Source organism: Camelus dromedarius, chromosome 9 (assembly GCF_036321535.1).
Source record: "Camelus dromedarius isolate mCamDro1 chromosome 9, mCamDro1.pat, whole genome shotgun sequence".
NCBI classification, from domain to species: Eukaryota; Metazoa; Chordata; class Mammalia; order Artiodactyla; family Camelidae; genus Camelus; species Camelus dromedarius.
In genome coordinates, this window is record NC_087444.1 from 14,923,922 (window position 1) to 14,949,139 (window position 25,218).

General features: G+C 40.2%; 1 protein-coding gene across 3 annotated transcripts in view; it reads left to right on the top strand.

The window, feature by feature from the left end:
- The first annotated feature begins 968 nt into the window (after positions 1–968).
- The window catches only part of AHCYL1 (adenosylhomocysteinase like 1), a 36,910-nt gene continuing 12,660 nt past the window's right edge, over positions 969–25,218 (top strand). The window contains exons 1-2 of one of the 3 annotated variants that reach the window (XM_031457767.2): positions 969–1,367; positions 23,779–23,890. In XM_031457767.2, coding sequence (XP_031313627.1) covers positions 1,248–1,367; positions 23,779–23,890 — 232 coding nt within the window. In that variant the 5' untranslated portion in view covers positions 969–1,247. Of the gene's footprint in view, positions 1,368–1,742; positions 1,763–7,408; positions 7,671–23,778; positions 23,891–25,218 lie in introns of those variants that run through there. The other 2 variants (XM_064488805.1, XM_031457768.2) reach the window with 2 other exon arrangements.

Genomic DNA, 25,218 nt, shown 5'->3' on the forward strand with positions numbered 1-25,218 from the left:
AAACTAGAGCCAGAGGTAACCACGAAAATCTAAGTCCCCCCAGTAATTCACAGAAATCCTGGGCAGGGGATTGGACTTTCCACAGGACGTGGGAGTTTGAGCCAATGTCATTTCAGTGTCAAAGGACAAGCTACCTCAGCTGACATTACCTCGCCTGCTGGACTAAGCCTTACAAAACATAAAATATATTACTCACATCTGTACTATCTAGGGCCTTAGCACCGGGACAGCACATAGTAGGGCCCAGTAAAAGCGTGAATAGTCCATGAATGGCCTCGTGGTGCGCTGGGAGCTGGCAGAATGTAATGCCTGGCTGGGGGGCGGGGGGGTGGGGAGGGGAGCAATGATTTCTCTGCCCACCCCTCCACCCTCTGTCCTGTTAGCCCTATCCCATCAGCACTGTGGCATTAAAGTCTCGTAAACTGTCAAGGCCCAGCGGAGACAGTGGCGGAGAAGGTCACAAGGGTTGTGTAGAAACCACACTGCTCTGGGTCTGTTCTGCTCACCCTGACGGTGTCTAAAGGCAAACGCTGCCCCTGGGCAAGGGGCTTCTGGTTCCAAGGGCCTGGGCGAGGGCAGTGAGTAGGCTATCTTGAGCCCCGGAATTTTTCTAGGCCTGGCTGTACGCTGTGTCATGGGGACTCTGGTTTTTGCTCCCAAATATCCTTACGCCTTTGTGAGGCCTTGCCTTGAACTCCGCAGTCCAAAGACCGCCCCCGCGCGGTTCCGCGGCATCCTTTTAGGAACCATGCGCCGCTCACAGGGCTGATGGCGACACCTGGCGGCGCAAACAGTCTGGCTCATCCCCGGAGGTTCACTCGCGAGCTAGGAAGAAGGGGTGGCTTCGGCGGCCCCGTCGGGTGTGGTGACGTCATGACAGAGCGCCGTTTCTCCCCGCCTCTCCCCCGCCCGCCCGGAGCTGCCAGTACTCGACGTGGCGTCGCCGCCCTCTACCCTTACTTTGCGTGCGTGTTTGCGTGCGGCGGAGGTGGCGGCGCGGGCCGGTCGGAGCTCGGCGTTGCTGCTTCTGGTGCTCCTGTCGCCGCCGTCTCTGTCCGGCTGTCTTGGGCCATCGAGCGGACGAGGCGCCGGCCACAGCACCTCAGCCCCAGCCGCAGCTCCGCGCGGGGCTCGGCGGGAGGGTGGGCGAGCGCGTGTCGGAGGGTGCCGCGCGGGCGGGCGGGAGGGCGCCCGTGAGGGAAAGAGGCGGGGGCGGTGGGTCAGCCGCGGGCCGGGCCGGCCGGGGGATGTCGATGCCTGACGCGATGCCGCTGCCCGGTGTCGGGGAGGAGCTGAAGCAGGCCAAGGAGATTGAGGACGCGGAGAAGTACTCCTTCATGGCCACCGTCACCAAGGCACCCAAGAAGGTGCGGGGGCTCTGGGTAGCTGCGGGGTCCGGGCTGGGGCCTCGCGGAAGGGGCGCGAGCGAGCCCCGGGCCCGGGCTCCAGCTAGTTCGGGACTTTAGGGGGAAGGTTTGAGGGACCCTGGACGACTGAGGTGGTGTGAGGGGTGGTGTGTGAGCGGCCCCAGGCCGATCCCGAGCTGGAAAGGCCGCCCCTGACCTCACTTTCCTTTGTCCCTCGGCTCTTAGTCTGGGATCTTTTCGAAACCCCACAGGGCTGGGCCTTAAAATTGCGGCTGACTTTTCCTGGACGAAGGGCCTGGAGGACGGGAGTGGGAGGGGGTGAAGCACTAAGTGAGTTGACCCTTGTGACCAACCCCAGGGCAGGGGATGAGGGCGCTTGGAAAATCTCCCTTCAGGTGAGTAGGTAAATCTGGTAGTGCTTCTTTGGGTAAATCTTTGGGAGCAGTGGCCGGCTTATCCAACAACTGCGTGCGATCTTGGAGGCAAGGTGGAAAAATGCGTGGAGCTAATTCTATTATGCAGGTGAAACCATGAGGGCAGAGTGAAATTGAAAAGAAAACAGTGATTTTTGTCTTCTGTGGTCGTCTGGTTGCTTCGACATATGTAAGAAATTAACATTTGGAGGTTGGTGGCAGCAGACACTGTCATGGATACAGGTTGATTGTAAAGTCATGAGAACAGAACACTTAAGCATCCCTTGAGAAAGGAGCTTGGGTGGGTTGGAAGGGTGGGTGGTAAGGAACGATTGCTCATTCTTTATTGCACTTAGGGAGGCAGAACAAGTTTAATCTGTTGTCCTGTGGGTTGAGCTCAGAAGACATCCTTCTAATTCTCTTACAGTGGGAGATTAAACGGCAACCTTTGGAGGTTTTAATCTAACCAGCTCTTAGTGGTGATATTAGGATCCCTAGTGCTTTATGAACATTTGCTGCCAAACATATCTTGACCTTCTGCATACCTGGCACCCAGTTAACAGTAGACCAGAGAACCTTTGCAGAGAGGTGACCTTTCTGAAACCGGTAAGAACCTGGATAAATATTTCCCTCCTGTATAAAGGCATGCAGTGTTTGATGGGATGCACTGCTTGTATGAGCTGACAAAAGCAAGGTTTGCAGGAAGTTACAGTCCTTCAGGCAGAACTAGTTAAGCTGTCATCAGTGGAAGAAATGATTCTTTTTTATTTTAAGGAAATTGATGTACCCAGAAATCAAATTCAGGATTGAAAAGGTCACCATCGTGTGCTTTAGCTTTGTCTACCCACAAAATTTAGATCTTACCAAGAATGTCTCTCAAAATGTTGTAGAAGATCCCTTAATTCTAAGGAGTCTCACTAACCTTATTTTTAGTGCTCTCAATTCAGCTGACTGCTTTGCTGGGGGAGTAACCCTTTGTAATCTGCAGTATGTGGAGACAGAGTCATTGTCTTTATAAGCAGAATGCTTAAGGATAGTACCTGTGGTGAGTTAAGGGGAAAGAGTGGGAAGGCCCTGGTACCCTAGTTCCCTGAAGTCTTTCTCTCCCCTTTTAGCCTGTTGTCTTTTGTCTAGTTACTTCAGGCATGTTTCTTACTTGCTTTTATTTTAGCAAGGCTTTATTCTTGCAAGTGCCACTATTAATAAGACAAACTTTGTATTGTAGATTGTAAATTCCATTAAGTCAGAGACTCGTGTTCAACCATTGTATCCATTGTGCCTAGCTCTGTACCAAGCATGATATAGTAGGTACTCAAATATTGATTGCCCACCTGGCTAACTAGTAATTGAGATGTCTGTATTGCTGCCTACAGGAATAAATATCCCTTTTCCTCTTTTCTTCCCAAGAGGAATATTGCTAATGTGTATTATTGTCAGCCAAGTGCTAATGATTTTAGAGACTCATTCCATTAGCGGAAAGGAGCAGTCTCTGCCATGAATGTAGGAAGACCCTATTGTAAGTTTCCATTTGCTAATAAATTTACCCCCGTGTTTCTTATTAATCTTGTGCTTTCTGAGCTTTGTTGTTTAGTATTTACACAGCACTTTGTGTTAAAGTGCTTTATGATGACTAATTACCCTTCCACTAGTAATGGTAAAAGGCATTTATTTAGTTAATGAGTTGATTGAGGACTAGTCAAGGTCATACAGCAAGTCCTAAGTAATCTGTTTTTTCATAGCTTCAGCTGAATTGGACACTATGGTTTAAGTCACTTTTGTACTTCTGCCTTGTGTTGATAATGTAAGAAAGCATGAGCAAAGAGAAAAAATTCTATCTTGGCATGTGTTGAATGGTGTGAGAAAAAGACCTCTTCAAATGGTGCCGTCCTTCTCCTTTGAGGATTCCAGTGTGGCTCTAGACCAACTAATCCTAGGATCATTGCAAGCCCTGAGGCCCCTCAGGAAATGAGGATATTTCTGGTGCCACTTGGAGGCTATAGGTTACTTCAGGGTGACCTTGATGGCCCTTAGTCAGATTAGATTCCACTGTAACTTGTGAGTTTTATACACTTTGGGGAAGAGTGTATGTCCTTCAGTAAAAAGTATAGATACCAAGATTCGTCATCTATAATCATAGCTTACCCATTTTTGTATGCCCTGAGGTCTACTGCAGTACTATGTAGATAGTAGGACTTGTTGGTTTGATTCAAGGCTTGATCTGGGTGTCACAAAGCCAAATGGGTAACACCTCAAGCAAGTGAATTTCTGTGCCTGTTTCCTCAATTGCCAAATAAGTGCTTTTTGTTTAGAGCAGGTGGAGATAGGTGTGTGTTGGGAGCTAAGATAGCAAAAATGGTTTTTAAAGAGAAGTCTATTGGTATACTTACATTCTTTCTCTTTAATGAGCATTTGAGATGGCTTTTATAACACAGGACACATGCAATATAGATAGGAAGTCAAAACTGTAGAAAAAAGGAAAACAATATTGTTAAACCTGAGGGCTAAGGCAGTTGATGAGGCTGATCATCACACGCAACTCTAAGCTTTGTAGGAGTAGGAGGATGAAAGGAATCACAGAATTACAGTCTCATTAGCAGACATGGGAAATAATACACCAATTCCTCAGGGAGACAGCGTTTGCTGACACTAAGTTCTAAAGGAAATGTTCATGGGTCATTATTAATAGCTGTAGTGTGATTCACGTGTTAAGAGTTGTTCATGACTGTCACTGGTGATTTCAAATGATATTGCTAGGGAAATTTGGGAGGGAAAAGGAGTCCTTGAGTTGTAAGGGCAGTGTACATTGTACTACATCTAAAGAGGGTCCTTTTTCAGTGTTGGCATTTATCAGTGGAACCAAACAAGTCAGCTAGTTCCTCATCATCAGTGGGTATTTATCACTTTTTTCCTGCTACTTTGTGTTGCAGTGGTGATATTTGTCCTTGGGCCTTTGGAAATTGACATTGTATCAAGTTGTTTGTTTTTGTTCTTTTTTTTTTTTTTTCTGTAGAGTAAGCCCACATCTCCAGCTTGATAGTGAAACCTCCTGAGAGACATGTTTCTCTGGAAAGCCAATCAGAGCATCTGCACTTCTGAATATTTGGGGGTACCCTCCAGAATGATACATTAGGCATTTAACCTAGGATCTGTGGAGTCAGACCTTTACCACCAGCACAATAGGGAAAAGAAAAAACACAAGGAACTACTTTTGCTTGTAGGATATTTGTAGAATGTATTTGAATAAAATATATACAGCACTAATTCTTCAGAAGGGTCAGCTGAGATTTAGGAAGCGTATCAGGTAGAGTCCCAGTGTTGACCTGTTGGGTGGAATCCAAGATGATCCTCTTACCAGGGTTATGTAACGGCCCGTTCTTGGTGCAGTTTTGTAGAACTTACACCAGTATTAAGTGATTTGATAGATTGGCATTTCCTATCTTCTCCACGTCATTAGTTTCTCTCACTTCTCTTTAGAGCAGGTACTGTTTTAGTGCTAATCTTTGAACAAAAGTCAGGGGTATAAGAAGGTCTTACTTTTTTTTAGATTTCTCTACAGATATTGATTACCTTTCTTTTTCTTATTTGATTCTGTTTAGTTAGACATTAGTTTCCATATTACTTTGTTGTAAGTTCCTTTAGGTTTTTTGCTTGTAACAAAAATCTGTTCATTGTCTAGGTCTCTTGCTGGCAAGATTACAAATGTGAACCTTTTGTTTCATCACTGGATTTGGATCCAGTGTATGTTACCCAGTATAATATTCTTGTAAAGTTATTTATTAAAGCATATTTTGATACATAGAATCAGGTAGATCTTTAGTTCCCTGTGACTCAGAAAAGTTTACTCTGCCACCTCAAGTAATCGTAATCTGTAAACAAGCACTTTAATGCCCTCTTGGGGCTTTTATTTAAAAGAACTGGCCAATAAAGGAGAATCAAATATACCTACTGTTTCTCAAGTTTGGAAATTTGAGTGTTAAAATTTTATAAAGAAGGATCATCCTTATTATACTGGGTATAATAATTCAGAACACATCACATTGAGATGGGTCAGAAGCATCCTCCTCAGGTGTATGAAGAAAAGTACATTTGCATAGACCAGATTTCAGTTTTTTCCTTAAATCCAAGAATCCAAAGTTAAAGACAGATTCTTACCACAAATCTTCCTTCCAACTCTTGTCAATATTATCAGTCCCTTGCATATGGTAAGCAATTAAAAATTCATATAATTGTGAATTCTGTTCTGATTCTGTATTTCCCTTGACTCATTCAGGTAGTTCTCTTGCTACCCCACTGTTGTTTGGCTGTTACATAAGACCTCTTTAACTTCCAGTAGTACAATGTAAGGTAAGCACTTGATTTTTGGAGTGAGATTTACCTTCTGCCTCTACCATCTCAAAGCTGTCTGACCTTTGGACAAGGGACTTCACCTGTCTGAGCTTCTGTATTTTTAATCTGTGAAATGCGGAATAATGATAGTACTACAGGATTGTTAAGGGGATTAGCATTTAGTAAACACTATTTGATATATTGACTCCTTTATAACTAGAGTGACCATATGCCCTGGTTTGCTTAGTACAGATCTGGTTTATACGTGTTATTGCAGCATACTATTCAGTGAGTGCCTCCTTACACTCTGAAAAGTACCCTGCTTTATATGGAATTTTAGAATATTCTTAAAGAGCCAAAACAAAGATGTTTCTATTGGAATATCTTCAACAGGAAAAAAATTTCCCTGACAAAAATGTTTTATGTAGAGCTTACACCTATTGAACACTGTAATATTGGTTGATTTCCAGGAGGTACACAGACAATGGGAGAACTTGGAGCTTGTAACAGAAATGAGATATGCTCTACTCCCCCACCTCATTCTGCATACCACACAACATACCCATAGAATATGGGCATTTGTCAGACACTGGCCTTGCTGAGTCCACTTTATTTCCTCAACCTGCAATAGTTTGGGAGTCTTCCCAAGCTAGACTCCTTGAATCACATGAAACAACTCCAGAGGCTCTTCTGAGCTGTGACTTTATCTTTGTAAATAGTCACCTTCAAATCCCATCCATGTGTACTCCAACTCCCTCTGCCAGGTACTGTTTCTCTCTGCTCTAAACAGCCTGCTCCTAATATGTGTCGCTGATTTTCTTCTGCAGAAATATATGGCCTTTGCTCCACAGCAATTACAGAACTAGGGTGGAGCACCCTTTGCCTTTGTTGACACTCACAGTGGTTTCATTTTTGTTCCTATCTCTGTTCAATTTTTCTAAAGGATTCAGTCAGGTGCCTTAATCTCAGAATGTATATAGTGATTGGTACTGCTTATCAGTATATAATGGGGCTTAATCATTTACTACCTAGGCAGGACACAAAGTAAAGAAGTTTACTGACCTGCTGGTGAAAGGTAGTATCTGGCATGCTGGAGGAGAGATAGGGAAAGGACTTTGACAGAACTGCAAATCTAGGACTGAGCGTGTTCCTGCTTTCTTGCTTTGAAAGCCCCAGTGCCTCAGCTAATGTGCCTCTGTACTAAATCTCTGGGGCGTAATGGGCTTAAAATGTTCTCTTTTACCAGCCCAACCAGTTCAGTTCTTTTAAAGTGGACACCCTGTACTTAGTTGTATGCTAGAAGTGAGGCTTAAACAGAAGGGATTTGTTCACTGTTCCATGCTATTCATCTTGGACCTGCCTCAGGCTTAGTTCTTTACAATCTGAAGAATTGCCCAGCTATAGCAAGCCTTGTTGTTTATATATTTTTCTCTTCTCTCCGGAACCTGTGTGTGTACAATAGCATCAGTGGAATCCCACTGAGCCTATGTGCTCAAGGTGCCAAGGAATATGCTAACATGCGGATCTGCAGTGTGCGCAGCCCTGTGAACTAGATGGTGAATTGGTGAGTAGCAAAATGAAGGGGCTGAAGGCCTGGAACAGATGAGCGTGACCATGTTTTTCATTCATTTTGGCCTCCTGAATGAGGCTATTCATATCACTGTGTATTGAGCAATATCAGGATTTTGGAAGTTGTGTTTTTAATGAATGGCTCCAACTCTTCTAGTGCTTATTAATTGTATTAAGGTGAACCTTTGGAGCACAGATTTCCATGGGCATAATGGGAATTACTTTATTCCCCCACCCCTGCTTCCCTCGCAGGACTGGCTTGACCTTAAGTCAAAGTTTTTAGGCTGTGAGCTATGGTTTTAGGATTCTGAAATCAAAAAGAGGACTGTTAGGAAACTTAGTAGGAAAGATTCTGCTCTGCCTTCTTTGACCACCCCCAGCTTGTTTCCTTCCCCAAAGGCTTTTAAAGAAAATCTGTTTGGGCTCTTGTGATGGTTAGCTTTATTTTGGAGATGTAGAAAAGAGCTGTTCACCTTGAATTCTCAAAGTGCACACCCATCTCTGTTTATGATTTCAGAAGAGAGGTCAATAAGTAGACAAATCTGTGTGAAAGGTAAAAAACTTAAATAGATTGCTCTTTCGCCAGTTTAAGGGAATGCTCCTGAGATACGCACTGTATTAGAGACTCTAAACATGGTTCTTAATCTTTTGAGTGACAGGTCCCTTTAAAACTCTTTTAAAAATCACAGTTCTTTCCTCAGGAAAATTCAGGAGCACAAAAACATACATACAGTTTCAGAGGATTAATGGGACTCCCTGAAACTCATCCATGGATCCTGGGTTTAAAAACCCTGATTTAGAAAGGTAGGCCTCTGAGCCATAGTGTCTCCCTTACAGGTTCAGAAACAGACAAGATTAAGTTTCCAGCATGCAGTTTGTCCTTGGACAAAGCTACGGTTGTTGGTGTTCTTCGTCACCCTCCTCTTTGGGATGCTTCTAAGCTTCCCAGGAGACTCATTATCAGTGCCTTGAGGGTTCAACCCAGGAACTTATGCACACTGAAACCAGCATTTCAGCAGCTTTTGGGTTTTTTTTGTGCTATCTCAACCCAACTGCCCTTCATATGAACTGTTGGTGCCCCTAAAGCTCCAGAGCTGATCCCACAGGAGTGTTTAGAAGAGAAAGCTCACATACTAGACTGAGTATCAAAACTAAACAAAATAACTTGCTCCTCTGTGTCTCAAAAATAGGTTTGATATCAATGTAGTACTTCTCAGACTGTTCACAGGACTGACTTGATATCTGAATCTTATTTTTCTTTTGATTTCTCTAGACCAAATGTATTAAGGGCAAGGATCATATCATATATATGTATAGTATGTAGTGCCTGGCGCATAATACTGTTAATAAGTGTTTATTGAGTAAAATATTGTGAGATGGTTATCCCTAGGAGAAAATGAATTGGACTTAACCTGGTGGCTTTGGCTCACTTTCCCCTTTTGTTAGCCAGGGTTGTTTTTCTAACTTAGACCCCTCCCATGTGGGTGATAGTGGAGTACCAAGAATTGCAGGTAAGAAATTGATGAGATTTTCCAACAGCTTAGTAGATCCCTGTATAATGCCAGAAATGGGAGGTAAGGGAGGAAACTGCTGAGAATTTGTGGCCCGAGGCATCTTAGCCCAGTATCGTGAGAACCACAAGGCCATAGGCTTGAAGGTTCGAGGCTCCTTAGACATAATGGGGAAGGTAATTTGAATTTCCCACCAAGTTTTAAACCCTTAGCATTAGGGACTCTGCCCAAAGTTGAAACTGGTGTTCTGGTTTATTCTTGATTTAAGCTTACTCTTAGGGTGTTTGAGATTTGGGGCCAGTGATGAGTTGAACAGTTTCATTTTGGAATCAGTGTTGGAGTTCTAAAAGTAATAAATAACAGCTCTGCCTGGCAGTGCTAAGCAAATTTCTGATTCTTCTCATTCTGCAGCTCTGGCTGCCCCTTCTGAACCAGAGGCTGAGCTCAGTGCTCAGAAGCTCTATATGCTGTTGTATTTGAAGCACACCTTCTTCAGAGTCACAGTCTTCTGGGAAAGTGCTTGCCCTAACCAGGAACTCAGGCTCTAGTTGGGACTGGGAATTCTGTGTGAGTTCTTTTCCCTAAAGTGTATATCCTAGGCAGGATTCAGGGGAAAGGAAGACTGCCAGAATTCTGTAGCTTTGGAAGTAGAAATCTGTGCTTCATAGTGATGGCAAATGTGTTCAGTTGTTCTGGTAATTAATTCAGTTTCCTGCGGGTGGCCAGGTGGTATCCAGCTTCTAAAACAGTACTTGAGTTTTTAGAGTCTAGAGCACCAGACTTCTTTGCAGGCAAGACATGAAGATTCTCAGTATTCAGCGCTTATAGAGAATAGCCCAGCTGGCTTCTCATGCTGGACTAGATGAATTGTGAATGTTAATTATACTGATCAATACAGTGGCCTTGGTAACAGGCTTGTAGCTGCTGTAGAATCTGTTTACTTCAGATCTGTAACAGAAAAGACACCAAGCTGGTTGGGAACACGGTGTTCTAAGTGTAACAAATGTATTGCAAGTCCAAGGAAAATGCACACTGGAGGGACTGACCCTATTGCACCCCTTCCCCAGGATTTCCCAGAGAGAAACATTCCTCTGGGGGTGGTTTTTGTTCTTCTTTGCCAGTTGAGAATGAATTGAGGTTGGCAGAGGCTTGGTTTTTACTATAGTGAGGTAAAGGATGTTTACAAATCACAAAGGTTTACAAATCACAAAGGTTGGCAGCCTGAAGAGCACATATGTTGGGAGGCATCTCATTTCTATACCTGGTTTGTAATTAGGAGTAGAGAGTTGATGGGATTAGTTTCAACCCTTGCGTTCAGGAGAAGGAACCCCTCGTACTTGGGGAGTAGAGGGTTCAGAATTCTGCACATTCTTTTCTGACTCCACAGGGAGAGGATTAGCTGAGCATTGGGCATGTTTGGAATGAGAGCACCTTGCCAATTTTTACTGAATTTGGACCAACCCATTGTAAAAATACAGTCTCTCTTCTTCAGACAAGCTCTTTGTTGTGTTCTCCTAAACCCTTGTGGATCCATCTGATGGATTGTCTGTAGCTGACAGATGGAGTTAATATTAAAGGTAGATTCTATACTTCTTTGGCCTTATTTGTCTATGAATGATACTAACTCATTTGTTCCCTGTGTTCCTTGAGTCACTTTATCAGGAGCTTGGTAGACTCCGTGTGCTTAGTATTTGCTTTCTCAGATCCTGCTTAGATTGTCTCAGATCAGTCCTTCCCATGGAGTGGGAAGGAATGAAAAGTATCAGTCACTTATGGAGCTTTTTCAAAATATTCATTACTGGGGCCCTAATCTAGACCTACTTAATCAGAATGGGGTGGGATTAAGGGTAAGGGGCAGGTGGAGAATGGGTTGGTATGTGCATTTTGGAATAGCTTCCTCTGCCCAACTTGAGAAATCTCAGATTTAGAACTACTCTTTTAGATTATCTAGCAAGGCTAGCCAAAATTATTGTGAAATCTGATATCGGGATGGTAATGCAGCTGCCAGCTATATTAGATGACTTTGGCCATGAGGAAAATCTTGGTCCTCATGTGAGAGGTCCTGAAAATATCCCATACTTACTCTTCTTTTCCAAAGTATTCAGAGTAAGCAGTGATCAGAAATCATGCAGCCCTCTCAGCTCAGGATTGAGCACCTTCTGTGTCCACACTTAGGATACATCAGTGAACAAAACAAATGTCCGTATCTATCCTGCGGAGTTTACATTCTTGTGAGGTTATTATTTGGGTCATGTAAATCTAATTAGTGGTTCCAGCCATTTGGGGTTTGGAGCCCTATCAGAGCTCTGCTTACCTTCCAGATAAATGTACATTATCTGTAACAATTTGCATAAAAGGGGAGTTGGCAGCCTGAAGCCCATCCATGGACCCCAGGCTAAAGACCTAGAAAGCTTGCCTAGAATTGAAAATGTAGTGATTAGGATAAAGCCAGGCTGTGAGTTTGGGTGTTTGGACATATCTCCTAGACAAACTAGGTTGTATTTTCTTCATCTGTACAACTAAGGCAATGTGCAAAGAACTCGAAGGTGAAGTCTCTAGAAGAAGTATAAGTATAAAAAAAATGGCCAGACGTCCACTAAACCAACAGCATTTCTTTAGTCTGTGTTCTCTTTGAAATGCTAAGAATGATTTTGACTCTGTCCCCATTCCCACCTGTAGTTTCTGGTTGGCTGAGCTTGGACTCAGTGGATTAAAAGTCGAGTCATATGAGAATTTCCTTAACATGATCATTCATATTGTAAACTCCTGGACTTAAAGTGATAGTAAAATTATAAAGGACTTGAGAGGACATTTTAGTGAAATTCTGGCTTCAAAACACAGAAAATCACAGGAGGAGTTGATTGAGGGGCTGAGGAAACAGCCAAAGAGTAAAGATTGGAGAAAGATGATAGGAAAAAAAGAGGGCAGCACTCAAATACAGTAGACTAAGCTGTCTGCCAGGAGAGCAGCTTCCTCCTTAAGCCAAAGTGAGTGGACTTGAGACCCAGATTAAAAAAAAAAAAAAAAGATTCCTTTTTAGTCTCGAAGGGTCTATCACTGTTGCTTTATTATCAAATAGAACTCAGGGATAAAAGGGGAGGTGGGGGTGGGTGGTATAGCTCAGTAGTAGAGTACATGCCTAGTACCGCCCAGATTCAATCCCCAGTACCACCATTTAAAATAATTTTTTAATGAATTAATAAACCCAGTTACCTCACCCCATCAAAAAAAGAGGGGGAGAGAGGGGGGCAGATAAGGTTTGCTTTATTTATACCAATATTAATATGTCTCCATCCATAGAAAAGTTGTTGTTTGACTGGAACAAATGGCCAAACTGTGCCTCAGATGGTTTGTGGGTAACATGTACTGTAGAAACATGAATGAAATTTCCTTAGAGGCAACAGGAGAAAGAGTTATGTAGAAAGGACACAACTAAATTTAGAGGTTGACACACAATGAGCATGCAGAGTCCCATGCCAGTTCTACCTTTACCTCCCTGAAATCTGACCTTTAGTATAACCATAGGCCAAGACCTCTTTAAGGTGATCTTTACAGGGATAGTCTTGCCTGAGGTCTAGGAAGAACTTTCCAGATCTACACTGAGGAATTGCTAATTAAGTGCAGTATTCAAGGCCTTCCAGGCCAAGCTCCTATAAATTCAGAGCCCTTTGGAGAACAGAGCTGACCGTCCTCCTAGAGGAGCCAGGAGACTAGATGGTTCTGGTTGTAACTGTTTTCCAGCACATGTAAAAAATTATTCTACATGAAACCTTACAACCTGCTATTAATAAGAAGATGTCTCATTGTTAGCTCAATGATACGTTAAAGCCAAAGCTAGCTAACCTAGGGGAATATAATCATACCACTAATTATCTTTAGTTTCTGTTTTTAAAGAAGCCCTTTAAAATGGTCAAAGGAATTTCAGACTTCTCTTCCTGGGACTGTTTAGATTTGTTTTGAGGTTCTATTCAGCTTGTGAAGCTATATTGTTAAAACCTGCTACTCAGTTTTTGAAAAAATCCTACTGTTCTTAAAAAAACAGAACAGCCAGAATTTTTATTCTTTATTCATTAAATGAGTGCTTTAAATAATGTCTGCCATGGATATGAAACCAAGATTCAGTAGTCGTATATCATGTCACTTAAATCCAGAATATTTCAATAAAATTAATAACCTTACAAGAACTTTTTTAAGTCGTAGTAGTCAGAGAAGTGGCACCAGAAAGTGGGAAAGCATCAATAACAAAATGTAAAAATTGTTTTATCCAAAAATTTTAGTTGGGGTCCCCAAATTTATTATAACTCATGTTGAAATGGGAAAATCCAGCCCTACCAGATCTTCCAAACATGTTACAAGGTGTGACGTGACTTGGACTGGGTACTGTTTGAGTGGTACACCACAGATGAGAAAGGAGCCTAGTAGAATGGTCTCAATTTAAGAGCATAACGAAGAGTTACTGTGTGAAAGAAAAGTTCCCCTATCACCAATCTGCACAAACTCCCATAAAAAGCACATTTAAAATATATTCTCTGGTGCACGTTTTAAAACATGATCATTTCTTATGAAAATAGCCAGCAGGTTTCCCAGATGACCAAAAAAAAAAAAATTATTGGTCAGTTTTGACCATACCAGATTGAAAACCCCCTTGTGGAAATAAATATAGGTGGAATTTTAAAATTGCTTTTGATTCCAATAGGAAACTCTGATCATTTCTTTCATCGTAGTAAAGTGTCAGGATTAGGTTGCCCGTACATTCTCCTCCTCCTCAAAAGACAGTTGAAAGTATGTGGCAGAGTGGAGCTTTTTGCTTCCACAATGTTTGGGCTCTGCTATTTTCTTCTCACCCTTTCCAAATCTAAGCAGCATTATCCCTCAATGACATTTTATTGGCAACTTTAAAATATTACTTTTCTTTGCATCATTTCACTTTTATCAATCTGGATTTTGGAACTGAAAGAATTCTTTTCTCTCTCCAAAGCTCACAAATGTTTATCTGGTACTCTAAGTTCAGAAAGCTTTAGGGCAATAGTAGACTGTTATGTAAACTAACCTCTTGAAAATAAATGGGAAAGCTGCTGTTTCCCCAGCCTGTTCCAAAAGAAGGATAGTACTGTTCTTGTAGAGATTTTTTTTTCTTTTACTTTTTGCTTAAAAAAAAACAAAACAAAACTCAATGTTGGTAGCAAATTGCCTTGAGCAAGTCACTTAACCCCTACCCCTATTCTGTTTTGTCATCTGTGAAGGATAGATCCAGCAGTCAAAGGATTCCAAAATGTTTTGAAAATACAAATCCTCTATAAGAAAATCTTAGCCATGAGCCACAAATGTTGAAGCAGACTGTTTAGAGAGAATAGAAATGTAGGCACTTACAAAGGACTTTGGTTTTCACCATACTAATAAGTATGGATTTCAGACTTACAGTCAGCGTATGCTATCAGGTGGTTTTACTTGTTCTTTATATCCAAGATTTAAACAAAAATGGCTTGAAAAACATTTAGATCAGTGATATTCTAGCAGTGTTATTGGTAAAATTTGCTGAAGAACTTTTCCTATACAAAAGTTCATTTTGACTTTTTGGTTTACCATACAGCCTAAAGCGAGAGATCTTTATCCTTATGCATCTGTCCACTTTGCTCATTAGAAAATAGCTAATCAGAAAGTCACTGGTCAGGAAAACCCAAACTGTTTTATTATTATCTGAGAGAGAGAGTAGGGGAATTGTACTGTATTCATTCTGGAGCAACAGGTAGCTCTTATTTCTAAATACCTTCAAAGAAGTTGTAGTCTGCATTTTGTTTCAACCAGCTTGTTTCTTATAGGCTACCTAAGTTCAGGATTTCATACTGAGACTTTTACCTAAAATTGAACATAAACATTTCAATTTAGAAAGCCAAGAAGATGGCAGATACTGCCTCTCTAGAATGAAAAATAGAATTATGTTTTTAATGTGGTTGATTATCTTTGATAGTTCTTGTCTGTGTATTATGTCCCTAGTCTCTCCTCCTAGAGGCTTAATATTTTGTTTTGTTTTTAAGAGCTGTGCAAACTAAAGCTCATTGTAGCTGATCTTTAAAGTGGTTTCACCTTGTCATTTGAACTTGAGAAAAATTAACTGCACAATGGATTCTGAAAGGTCTCATTAAGCCACTCACCTTTAGAAACAATACCTGTTAACTACATAGTTACTATTTAACATTAGCTCTTTTAAATTAGATTATGTTATCTAATACTGAATTGATGGGTTTTTCCTCCCTTGAGCCTATGCTTGATGGGAAGCAGTGATGGTGACTAAAAAAGTGATACAGTTTCTATGTCATTAACCTTTGTTGAGTGTTAGTCTAGGTTCTGAAAGCTGACTCTCATACACTCAACTGCTGCTTATTGGGAGCTACGTGTATTTCTTCTGTCATATCACAAGAGGAGTTCACTCACTCAAGCAGATATATGAAGAGGGTTTGAATTTGTAAAATGTAGCTGGCTTTCAACTTTACTTAAGCTAGACTTCCAGATCAAGAAGGACGAATTGTTCTTATAACAACTGCAATCTTGTTCCTTCTTGGTAAGCTAAGAAATTACACAGATAGCATTTACTCAGCTTACGTGGCCACCTTCCAAAGTGCCACAGACTTCATTTTCCTTTTGGAGCTGTCCCCTGATGGCTTGCTTTCAGTGTTAACTTTTCTTCTCATAGAAATTTGTTTGGAGAATACAGATTTACCTAATTTGTAAGCAGTTGAAAAGTTTCCATCTTAAAGAACATCCCAGCATACCTTGTGAGCTTCACTTAAAATCAACATTGGCTTTAGAGAGGATTGCAAATTAAGGCTAATGACTTTTTATTACAAACATATAAGGTGAACAGTAGTAACCTGGCTCGATCTTTCCCAGCATTCAAGAATTATTGATTTTTATACTCTGTGAACCAATGCAAGTGGAAGAAAAAAAGGTGCAGAGTATTTTGCCATGCTACCTTTTGAGGAAGGAAGAGAGGGAAAATAAGAATATAAATACATATTTGCTTTTTCTACCTCCAAAAATGAACATAAGAAAGATAAACCAGGAACCAATAAAAATGGGAGAGTGGAACAAAGTTAAGGGATAGGAATGGAAATGAAACTTCTTTGAGTCTACCTTTTAAACTTTTGAGTCATGTTTATATGTCAAAAAATAAAATTAGGAAAAAGGAAACCCTGAAATTGCTTGTAAACAGAAACAAATGAACCTAAATACATATTAGGAAGGTTACACAATCACCCAGGAAACAGTACTTTGACTATACATCTTTGTGACATACATTCTAAGGACAAAAAGAACTTCAGTGAAATACAGTTCACTGTGTAATTTATTGTTAATAGTATTAGTCTTGTAATTTTGAAATTATTTTATAAAGCAAATAAGTAAATATTTTGTTGCTATTAGAGACTGAGATTGTCATCATAAGAGAAAAGAGACAGAAATAGCAAAATTAAAAGTTAAAAAAAATCATGTTAAATTTGAAATAGAAATATCAGTAAGAACCCATGAGTAAAACAAAAAGATTTGTATGTCTACTGAAATAACCCAGAAGCACTGACATCTCTTATAGCAACTAGCACACCTTATACCCAGATTTTAGTTTTTAAATACCATTCCCCAGTGGAAGAAATCAGGGCTCCTTGGAGAAATGACTGATTCTAGGTCTGAAGTGCAGGAAGAACAAGGTGAGCCTGTTGTAGCTTCTTATATCAGAAGGAAAGGAAGCATTTAAATGAGATCGTGTCAAAAGAAGAGTCACAGCTTGAAAGAGGCTCCTACTGGCCCAATTTGGGACAATTGGAGCACTCGGTGCACTCATGTAATTGAGTATAACGTTTTGGATAAATAAAAATATGAATGAAGAGTAAGAAAGAAAAAAGAGTGAAAGAGAAAGGAGGCAAGCTTTTCTTTATGGTAGAACACCAGCTAATATATGTAGAAGGAATGATAGAAAAAAAATCATGATTCTCTCCTCCCCAATATAATTGGCTCAGGCAAATATTATGAACAGATGGTAAAGTCACTAGGGAACAGGACATTCACAAGCTGACAAGTATCACCCCACAAATTAACCTTTACTTACAATGGAGAAAATATACCTTTCAAAGACTAATGTTACCACTTTAACCAAGGGTCCAGTTTGGTGTCCCTAATAGAGAAGTGTATAACATCATTATGAAATATTCTTGCCAAATTTTAGCCTCTTTCTAATCAAAACTCACCGAACTTCCAGGTTACAGGAAGGAAACAATCTGAAAAATTCAAAATATAGCAGATTCTATAAAAGCAGTTGACTTGGACTCTGGGAAGAAGAGTCAGTACCACAAGGGCAGGAAAAAAAGTGGGAGGACTGTTCTAAATTAGCAGAGACTACAGGAACCTAACCGTCAAATGCATTTAATGAACCTTAATTCCATTCTGGGTTGGAAGAGTTGTGGAGGCTGTTGGGTCTACAACCATGAAGGATGTTCTTGAGAAAATTAAGTGTTTGAATACAGACTGGATATTTGATAACACAGAATTTTGTTGCTCTCAAGTATGATAATAATATCATCGTTTTGTAGGAGAATATCCTTGTTCTTAGAAGATGCATTCTGAAGAATTTATTGTGAATTTTTGTATTTGCAACTTTTTTTTTTCTTTTTTGCAGGACTGTTTGAAAGTATGCATATATAGAGAGAGAAACTTAACATGGAAAATGGAAAGATTCAATCTAGGTGGAGGGTATACACATGTTCATTATATTATCAAATTTTTTATATGTTGAAAGTGATCATAATAAAGTTGGAAAAATATATAGAAAGTGTAACAGTAGTGCCAGGGCGGGTGCAGTGGGAGGAACTTTGGTGTATCACTGAAGTTATGGGTATATTCCTGGAACCTGGATTTCTTCAGTCACCTGTACAAAGAAAAAAACTTTTTTAACCTAGAGTTAATAATAATTCTATGTCAGGAGTAAAAGAAGAATGACTGGCATGTTTTCATAGAATATTGGTAAGTGGATTAAAGATGAGGGAAGTAGAGACAGGCCAGGTAATTGGACGGGTAGATAGCTAAATAAGCATTGAAACATAGCCCAGATGCTTATGTTCTGTTGCAGTTTGTGGTTTTCAGAAGATTAGGAAGCCTTTTGTCTTGTTGCCATTTGTTAAACCTCTTCATCTTCTGGTTGGCAGTTGGAGTCTCAGATCACTCATTTCCACTAGAGCACTTTAGGAGATAATAGAAAGCCAGAGTGCATTGTCTGATATGAAGAGAGGAGGAGGAGCTGATAAGGATAAAACCATTCTTTGGTAGAGTTTTTCAAGCTTTATATTCCTTCGTCACCATTTAAGTGGCTCCGTGGTATGGGCCCTGGTGTTGCCTCACCCCTGGTTCCTGCCAACATTGGAGAAAGATCAGGTTGAGTCCCATTTTAAAAGGAGTGTTTCTTCTGCCTGTGGAATTAGATTCTAGTGCTATGTGTGTGTTATATCCTGTTACTGTTGAGAGAGATGGGTGGAGTGGGGGAGGGAGATGTGTACTGTGATTAGTCAGCTTGCCCACTCCCTCCCTCTAGAAACTCAGGCTCCATCTGGGGAAACTGACAACTTAGGAAACTTGAGATAGGGAAGGAGGACAGGGAGCAGCCCAAACCTGCTGAGTGTCAGAAGACTGGTTTTTGCACAGGGGAATAGAAGATTTGACTGGATGTGGCTGTGGATTTGACTCTGGCCTGAGATCGATTCCTTTGAGATAAGCTCTTTTCAGGTGGTGTATCTGAGGGCAACAAGTTGGAAAGGGGATGCCCTTCAATCTTTGGGATAGTTCTCTTGCCTAATTGAAAGTCTGAAAGACATTCAGACTTTTATAGTTCTTGTACCAAGAAATTGGCATTTATTGATAACTGTTTCTTTGGATTCATCTGAAATGGGAATCAGACTGATCAGTGGTGAGTATCAAGAAAAGGTCTTGCACCTCTTTAGGCTGACAGCCTTACTCTCTTCTTTTCCTCTGAAAAAAGAGCATGTAAGAGTAGAATCTGTGGAAGAAAGAATAAATTAGCCAAAAGATGTGTGAAAGAGGTATTAGAAAAGATGTGATAGGAATTCTGGAAGGGATTAATAATTGAGTTTGTTAAAATTTCTAGCTTCTGATGTCACTTTTTTGCTTAGTTTCTAAGTGTTAGCTTGGAAATAGGCTGACCATAATTTTTAAATAGAAAAAATTGCACACACAATATGCTAGAGATAGTGGGACATTGTATAAATTTGAGAATGTCTCAGAAAATCAGTAGTGTACTAGAAGAGGAATACGGGCCCTTCTGATAATCCTCAGCAGTAAGGAGGACCAGTGTCTCTGTAATCACTTCCAAGCTATGCTTGCTTAATGATTTGTTTTCCTAGTAAATTGCTCTTTACCTTTGAGCCTAGTTCATCACCCTTAGGAGGAAACTTTCTGAAGAAATTAAAAGCTGTTGTGAAATAACAGATTTAGTAAGATGTCTAGCCTAACCTCTGATTTTTGGAGGCCCAAGTTAAACAATATCCAGATAAGTCTGTGAAGAGTACAGCATTTAGCATGTTCCTGAAGAAGCAGTGAAATTCTGTGACAAAGCCATTTATGTTATCATTACACTGTGATTCAAAACATATCTACAGATATAAAGGACCATATTACCCTTCATAGCTCTTAGAATATCACTGGAGTACTTTGTTAGTACCTACCAAATGTGTTGACTAGAAGAATATAATACTTTGCATATTATCTTGATCATCATCTGTTGGATATAGTGTCATAGTGGAATGCTGATGGCTATCAGTTTCCTGATTCAGGAGCTAGAAGGCAAAATTGGGTGGGACCTGAGAAGGAAGTGTAACTAAGCTGTTTAACATCTGACCAGATAGATCATGTGTTTGTGAAAGTAAACTTCTCAGCTTGTAATGATAAAAAATATCAGGAGTAACTAAACAAATAGTATAGAACAGTTTTTCTTCTCTGGGTCTTATGATTGTTTTCAGTTGCCTATGATTCCTTTTTCTTGCTAAATTCTGTACAGCAATTCTTTCTGCTCACTCTGTCACTAGACTTACCACTAGGTTGTAGGGGTACCGTACCCCAAATTATTTCTTCAGTAGAGCTGTTTTTTTTTTTTTAACCATTCTCAGTATTACATAGAAAAGAGTCAACTGTTGTACCACTAAGCTATTTAGAGAAGTGCTCTAAAATAGTTAGCATGTAAAATTGGCCTCACATTTAATTGAGTTTTTAAGGCACAGCAAGTAGTCTTCTGTATTTGGATGTGCTATTTGGAGAATGGGTCAATCTGACCTTCTAACCTTTCTCAGATGTGATTGATATTAGTTCAAGAATAGAACACTGGTGTGCTTGTTTTGGGTAAGGCCATTTATGGGGTGGTGAGTGTCCAAACAGAATAGTTCTTAACATAGGACTTTATGATTTTCAGATACTTTTTGGGACTTCAGTTATGTTGTTATCTTCTTTCCCCTCCTCCTCTTCTCCATCCTACATCATATTTAGAGCTGGCATTCCTAACAGACCTATATTTAAAGAAACATGAAAACATACCAATTAAGACTTAATAATGATTAGAAGAAACCATGATAAAAGGAAGTAATGTAAACAGAACAACTTTGTAGTCATTCTTTGTATTATGTTTTTACCTAAATGACCATGTTTAGCTTAAATGCAGTGAGTCTAACCCAGTTAAAAGGCTGTTATTGAGATCTGGTTTCACTAGAGAGAAAACTTGTGATATCTATAAATTGCTTTTGGCAACACTGCCTTTATTTACAACGTGAAGGTGAACAACACTTGGGAGGTACTTCACCAAGGGGAAGACAGAGCTGCTAGCTATGAAAACAGCCAGTGGAGCTGGATAGCCTGGTGGAAACTAGCAAAGAAGCTGCATTTCATATCAGCAATTGCTGATACAGCTTCTCTTCCTGCAGGTATTTTGGGGTGGGAGAGAAGACAAGGTTGTTGTCCATCTTTGTGTAGCTGGATCATTTTACTTACAAGCCATGAGAGTCTTAAAATGCTGCAAGAATACACAGCAACATGTATGACATTCATGTCATGGCCTGAGTTAACTTTCTGTGCCCACTTCAAATATGGACCATACTCATTATTTGAGAGATGAGGCACTGCCGTGATTAGTAAGCTGCTTGCAACACTGATATTTTTAGATGGGAAAGATTTTGTTAAGCTTTAGACTAGTAGTGAGCTGTATTAATACAATGTAGGATTATGAGTGTTAGTTCTTAGATTGCTAAAGAAACACATTTCCATCTTGACACAGCAGCCTCTATATTTTTTATTTAAAAAATTGTAAATGTTAACTGCAGTTCCCTCCCCTTCCCTTCTGGCCCCAGGTGAATGGTGTCTGGGAATATACCTAGAACCTTTTGGAAAAAGATGAACAGGGGAGGAAATTGTAACAGCCACTAGAGGAGAGCAGCTTCCAAATAGGCTGCCCACGCTAGGAACGAGGAGGCTGGTGTTGGAAGGGCTGCCTCTGGGGAGTGTTAAAAGGTGTTGATGGTCTCTTGACAGTGTATTTTTCATGCCACCAAAATAACTGTTTATTGGATTGGAAGTCATTACCTTGGTCCTGGATTAATCGCTTCAGTAAAACTAGCTTTGCTGACTACAGAAGTCATGTGAACATGCAATGGGAAATCCTATCTAGAAGGGCAGATGCTGACCTGTGGCCACTTAAATAAGTGATTTTGTTTTTGCTTTGTTTTGTTTTAAAAGGCCATTGTGTTTTTGACATTTAAGCAATTTAAAGTTGAAGTTGGAACACCTAAACTAAAAAGCTGCTTTGGATATATAAAGATACTTCTTAATCAAGTTCCAGTGCAGTATATGTGGTTTAGCTTGAGTATTATTTACTTATTTATTTTTGAAATTCGATTGATTTGATCCTATAGAAGAAAGAAATTTGAAGGGTTCACTTATTCTACAGGTAATTATTGAACACTTTCTATGTGCAAGGCCCTGGTCTAGATGCCAGGATATGTAGCTCTTTCCCTTCCACGCCTTTAGGATCGTCCTTAGACTTAATAAAACAGGCTGTAGACTCTGCCTCGTCCTTATTTCACAGAGCAACCTAAAGAAAAAAACTTGCCCTGTCAGATGTTGAGCCGAGGTGGGTTTTAAATGGAAGCACACTGAAGCTTTTCTTTCAGGCCTGCTACCCAGTATTAGTATGTATGACTAATATTGCATCAGTATTCTCTGCTTTGATTCTTGGTAGAAACGTAAGTGTTCCTTGGTTTCTGCTTCATTACTGTAAAGTCCTGCTAATTCAGTAATAGCCTTGTTCATAGTAGCCGCCTGTGCCTAGGCTGCACATCTGAGCCTGATTCTTACATTGCCAGCAGATGCTACCCTAGCTGGAGGGTACATATGACAGAGGAGGGGAATGTTTTGTAGCTGTAACTAATGGGCAGTTTACTGTTCTTGGCTTCAAAATGCCTATGACCCTGTTGCTAGCAATATGGAGAAAAGATTTTTAATCTGTAAGAGTTTACATTTCCAGAAATATTTGCTAAAAACTTAGTTTAATGGATTCTCCATGGGAACCTTTTCAGATTCAGTCAGATTGTTTCAGATTATCAAACCATTCTGTTTTTCATGGGAGGTTGGGGTTTATTTTATATTCAGAGAAAAGATTTATCAGAGTTTAAACAGGAGTTCAGGAGGTAGGTTTAAACCACTTAATAGAAGAATGTGTTTTCCTACACTTTAGAAATGCCCATTAACTTATCTATAAATAATGTTAATTGTAAGCTACTTGCTATTTATTAAGGCCAGTATTCAAGTATCCTTCAGCAGGTAACTAGTTCTGCTTTATTTCATTTAAGGAAGTTTTTAATACAGAGTTTCCAAGTAATTATTTTTTCCTTCCTTCAAATTAGTCCTAATTAGTTAGAATTACTATGATGTGTATGTTTTTAAATTTTTTTAGAATATTCTGATATTTTACTGGATATGGAAGGTTCTGGGGATACCATCTTGGCTTTGTACAGTATAGATGTGATTGGACTCTGACTATTGGCACCTCAGTGCCCATCACCATTTAAGGCATCTCTTCATAATTCTTTCAAAAAACAAGAGCGCTGCTAACTTCAGGATAAGAATGTGCTACAAGAGAATATTCTGAAATAAAAAACAAGCAGAAGCACTAAGAGATTATGCCTGCTTTTTGATAAGAGTTGGGAGGAAGGGTAAAGAGTTTAATGTGTCAAAGTTGTAAGGGGGAAGAAAACTGTGGAATGTGGGAAAGAAGACCCGTGGAATTAGACAGATGCTAAAAGAAGTTGGGTATTAAGATTTTTCTCTCTTGTCCCCCTCTCCCGACAAAATTCTGCCAAAAGCATTGGGAAGAGATAGGAATTTTGGGAGGAGTCAGTAGCTTCTGCCATCTTCATTTCTGGTGGAAAAGTGGGTGGTTTAATAGGAGCTACATGACAGCATTAGCTTTTAGGGGAGACAGTGTATGGCCTTTAAAAATGAAACATTTCATAGAATCCTTGTTGTAAGTTTCAACTTTTTGTCTTTCTCTTATAGCAAATCCAGTTTGCTGATGACATGCAGGAGTTCACCAAATTCCCTACCAAGACTGGCCGGCGATCTTTGTCTCGCTCTATCTCTCAGTCCTCCACTGACAGCTACAGTTCGGGTAGGTGTGGCCTTCATAATCTCTTTGATCTCTCTTCCTTGTTCCAGAGCCTTGAGCTAGCTCTCTACCCAGTTTTCTTCACTTATCTAGAATCTGAAAATATATCAGGACCGCCCATCTTTGTGCTGAAAGCTGATAACTAGTGGTGGGAAATGTTCCCATCCAGGTTGGTAGCCGGAGAAACTTTTGTCATCTTTAGACTTTCCTCCCCTGATGATCTCTGTGTGTGGTCTGTGGCCAGTGCCTGGTTGGTAGTACTGGGCCAATTCCCATTCCCACGTTTATCCACCCAGATTGCAAAGGGAGAGAATCAGTGGTATTTTGGCTGACAGAACTGGCCTTGGAAAAGAGGTGTTCTTTGGAAGCATAATTTCTGATTTCTTTGTGTAAGATATACCCTGCCACCTCTTTTTCTTTCTTGCCTTTAAGACTGCTTATATTGGCACAATAAAAACTAGTATTTGGCTCCTTTTATTTACTAGGTTGCCCTTTTGGTTGAAGTATCCTGCCCTGTTAACCTTTGCAGTGGGAAAGAGTCAAGCTAATGTGGCTCCAGCTGTTTCTTTTTAGTTCTCCTCTCCTATCTTAACCCTATATAAGTAGTCTTTTTTCCTGATCTGAATTGTGCCCTTCTCAACTTTAGAGGGGGTATTAGAAAACATGGAAAAGGGTACAGAATTTTAGGGTTTGAGTACTGGAGGAAACGGGGCATCTAATCCAACCCCCTCATTGTTCAACTGAGGAAACATTGTTAAAAGATTAAAAGGCTTGCCCAAGGTTATAGATTGCTATTAATGTCAGTAAAGGGATTTTTACTAAAAGCTATTTATCCTCTTTTGCCAGAATGAACTGAGCTTGAGATACAAGGACTTTTAAAAAAAAAAAAAAACAAAGTAGTTTTTAAAAACAACTTCTCTGTCCTGTGCCACTGATAACCCAGTATGGAAAGGGTAGGTAGACAAGTGCAAATGGTGGTATACATGGTTAAGCACTAAAATAAATGAATATTCAGACTTACTGTAGATATGTGGGCAAGAAAAGATTTCAAACCTAAGGACTATCATAAATGAAAATATGTTTTGGAATGACAGATACAAAAATGTTGTTAGTTGACAAGCTAATTATAGCTAAGAAAGAAAAAATTTTGAAAGATTGAGTTATAAGAGGAAGGAAGATGGGATGAGTGAAGAAAGCTTTAAGGAAGTCTTCAAAGATCTTGATGGCCATGTATTATGGAAACCTATTAGAGCATTTCTCGAAAGCATGGTGACAGGTAAATTTTCCTAGTGGGGTAGATAACCTTTGGTAATATTTGTGTTAGCTGGATA